The 3,114-nt window shown below is 33.2% G+C and overlaps 1 protein-coding gene across 1 annotated transcript; it reads left to right on the top strand.

Moving 5' to 3' along the window:
* The first annotated feature begins 1,006 nt into the window (after window positions 1–1,006).
* LOC110021226 lies at window positions 1,007–1,765 on the top strand. Its single transcript, XM_020719637.1, has 2 exons — window positions 1,007–1,309; window positions 1,660–1,765. Exons 1-2 carry the CDS (start codon window positions 1,007–1,009, stop codon window positions 1,666–1,668), a joined length of 312 nt encoding a protein of 103 aa, XP_020575296.1. The 3' UTR covers window positions 1,669–1,765.
* The last annotated feature ends 1,349 nt before the right edge of the window (window positions 1,766–3,114 follow it).

The following is a 3,114-nucleotide window of genomic DNA, read 5'->3' as shown; positions in this document are numbered from 1 at the left end:
TTTGATTCAAGCGGCGGTGGAAGGGGCGGAGGGTATTTTTGGGATGCCGTTGAAGGGGAAGAAGGAGGCGGCGAGATCGCCGGAAAGAAAGTGGGGATTTGAAGTGGAGGAGGAAGAAGATGTAGGAGGTAGCGATGAGTTCTTCTGGTGGAGCGACGCAGCAGAAGGAATGGCGGGAGTTTTGCCGCCAGAGTGCGATGCTTTTAGGTGATTTTTCCTTTCTTTTTTTTCTTACCATTAAATCATTCAATTATTTTTTAAGTATTTATTTAGGATCCATTTTTTTTATTTTTAAAAATAAGTTTATTTAATATAATTTTATATATATTAAAATAATTTCAATTATCTTGTAAAAACATATAAATAATTTTAGATCTTCTGAATATTTTTAAAAATAATAATATCATAATCAAATATATTAAATATATTTTTATTCAAATTGAAATATAAATTAAATTAAAAATGATCCCAAATGATTTTTACTTATTTAATATTTATTTATTTATTCAAATGTAGAGTTAATGATATCAAATAACCATCATGTTAGATATTAGTTTTCAGATATCTAAATGTTGATATTTACTTATATAATATTTTATGAAATGCATTTTAATTTAAAAAGGAGTTAATATTAGTAGAATTTTTATGTGATTTAAGAACTTGAATTTTATATAAATAAAAATTTAACTTTTAAATATTAAATATATAAATATATAAAATATTGTGATATGTATGTAAATCCCCCCAATATAAAGAATTAATAAATTGATAAAATCTTTTTTAATATATATGATATGTTGTTATTATTATTATTATTATTATTATTATTATTATTATATATATATATTCATCAAATTCTCAATAACAATTTGATCATGACATACATTTGAGTTTTTAATTATGTAATTATCTCTATAATATATTGATACAAAACTATTTCAGTGTCAAAATGGAGCAGCTTCTAATGAAAATAAAGAAAATGGCGCGAGAGCTTGAGCTTATTTTAATGGATTCCGAAAGCTCCATTAAATGGAGAAAAGAGAAGAATGATATTAAAGATGACAACATGATTGTATGTCTCCGCAAGCACAGGCGAAGCAAAGAAGCAATTTTTAATGAAGAAAGGGAAGGTTTTGATCTGAATCAGGACGTGCTGGGAGCGTTTTTGAGGAGCTTGGGTTGCTCGCACGCTCTCAGCTTCCATGTCTTCGCAGGGGCTTCCAGCTTTCGAGTTTACTCTAAACAAGCTCTGGTTTCATTTCGACCTGCTAATGCCGCCATGGTGGTCACCATAGGAGACCAGATGCAGGTAAGTTTTAGAGGAATGGTCTAAATATATAGGAAAATATTTTTCAGGCATTTACTTACCTATCGTCCAATTCCTATGTATTTACCTATATAGTTGAATCCATATTTATTTGTCTTGTGAATCACACCTAAGAAATATAAGATAAAATAAGAGAGAGGAAAAGAGTGCACATTAATGAAGAGTAGAATGAGGGACTTGTGTAACATTTTATTCATGAAATAATATCATGTTTATAGACAATGGGATACATTATGTGATATTAAATTGATATATCTACTTGAGCGGGGACTCTATAGGTTAATTTAGGTTTTTTACCCTTGTGGATCTAGGACATTACTGCTCTTTGGCAGGTCAACTGAACTTGATAGAACTCATGCAAGTCTTGTTTAGTCGACTACATCAGACGATGTTGTCAGTCTGGTGGATCTGGGGCTGTCGATCGGCTCGATAGTTGTGGGCAGAATTCTGACGATTGGTAGATAAGCTCGGGTCGTGGACCCCCGATCTCCACCAAAGAGCTTCTGTCAACAGGTTGAAGATAGGTCATCGGACATAGTATAAATCATTGTAATTCTACGAGTAGCCTTCCCTTAAACGAGAGGATCTTAATGGGACAGTTGAGACCTATAAATATCTATTGTATTCTCTTCATGGTGTCGAGGGAGATGGCTAAATGATCCCGATATGACAGGGTCGTTTTCTATTGGATCGACTTCATCATGTTGGTAGGCTTGGAAGACTCTTTGTCTGTTGTCTGAATAAGCTGCTCGGGCTATTCAAACTCGACCACTCTGGTGATCACTCAAGCGGTCTCGAATTTGCTACATCTGGTCAGATATTAACATATTCCACTGAACATGTTTTTTATGATTCATCTTGACATTAGAGCTTTCTCATTTAGAAGATAAAATCTGCTCAAGATTTGTGCTCTTTTTTTTTCGTGTTTGATGACTAAACTTTGATTTTTATGTCACCGAAATATTCATGTTATTCGGAGAAAATTATTATTTTATCTTTTAAAAAGTAAAATACATTTTTTTATTTCTAAGTCGAATTCGTCTATGTAAAAAGTGAATTTTACGTGTTGCATATGCAATTACATAGAAATTGAGTGGTATGTATGTAAATCTTACTTAGCATCAATCATGCATGTCTTCATCTTCCATTAGAGTAATTGCCTCTTTTCCTGTACTTTAAATGAGCAATTACGCTATTTTTCTGGCATGCAAATACCAAAAGTGATTCTTTTGTGCTGCAAAGCAGGAGAAGAGCGAAGAGCGGTGGGATCTACAGGCAAGTGATAGGGAAGGCAGAATATGAATACAGAAATGCTCTACAGCAACCCATCTCCATTGCATTCCTTCACTCCCAAACAACTGCGCCTGATCGAGCTTCTTCCTCTTGCAGCAAGAGCGATGATGGAAAAGAGGAAGAGAAGACAATCTCGGTTTCTAAGCAGCTAATAATGGCCGCATGCCTGCTGCTTTTCTGCAACATGATTGCTTCTTTTTGCTTTGCTGCCGATGTCTGATATGAGATTTACATGTGGTTTTGTTTGGAGATTGGGTGTGGTGATGGCTTTATTTTTTTGCATTTTTTTATTCTTTGTTTTATGTTACAATTTGCATTTTATGTCTTCTGGTTTATGTATGGGTGTGTGTGTGTATCCATATAGACGTTTTGTATTTGTTGAAGTTTAGATATTTTCAAGTTACAGGTTTGAATAATTTTTATGAAGGGATCTATAGTTTGGTCGCAAGTAAAAAATACTATAAATTAAAAGATTTGTTTTGTGTGAAGAGATT

The sequence above is a fragment of the Phalaenopsis equestris genome, unplaced genomic scaffold, assembly GCF_001263595.1.
Source record: "Phalaenopsis equestris unplaced genomic scaffold, ASM126359v1 Scaffold000123, whole genome shotgun sequence".
Lineage (NCBI taxonomy): Eukaryota > Viridiplantae > Streptophyta > Magnoliopsida > Asparagales > Orchidaceae > Phalaenopsis > Phalaenopsis equestris.
This window is presented reverse-complemented; position numbering and strand designations above follow the sequence as displayed.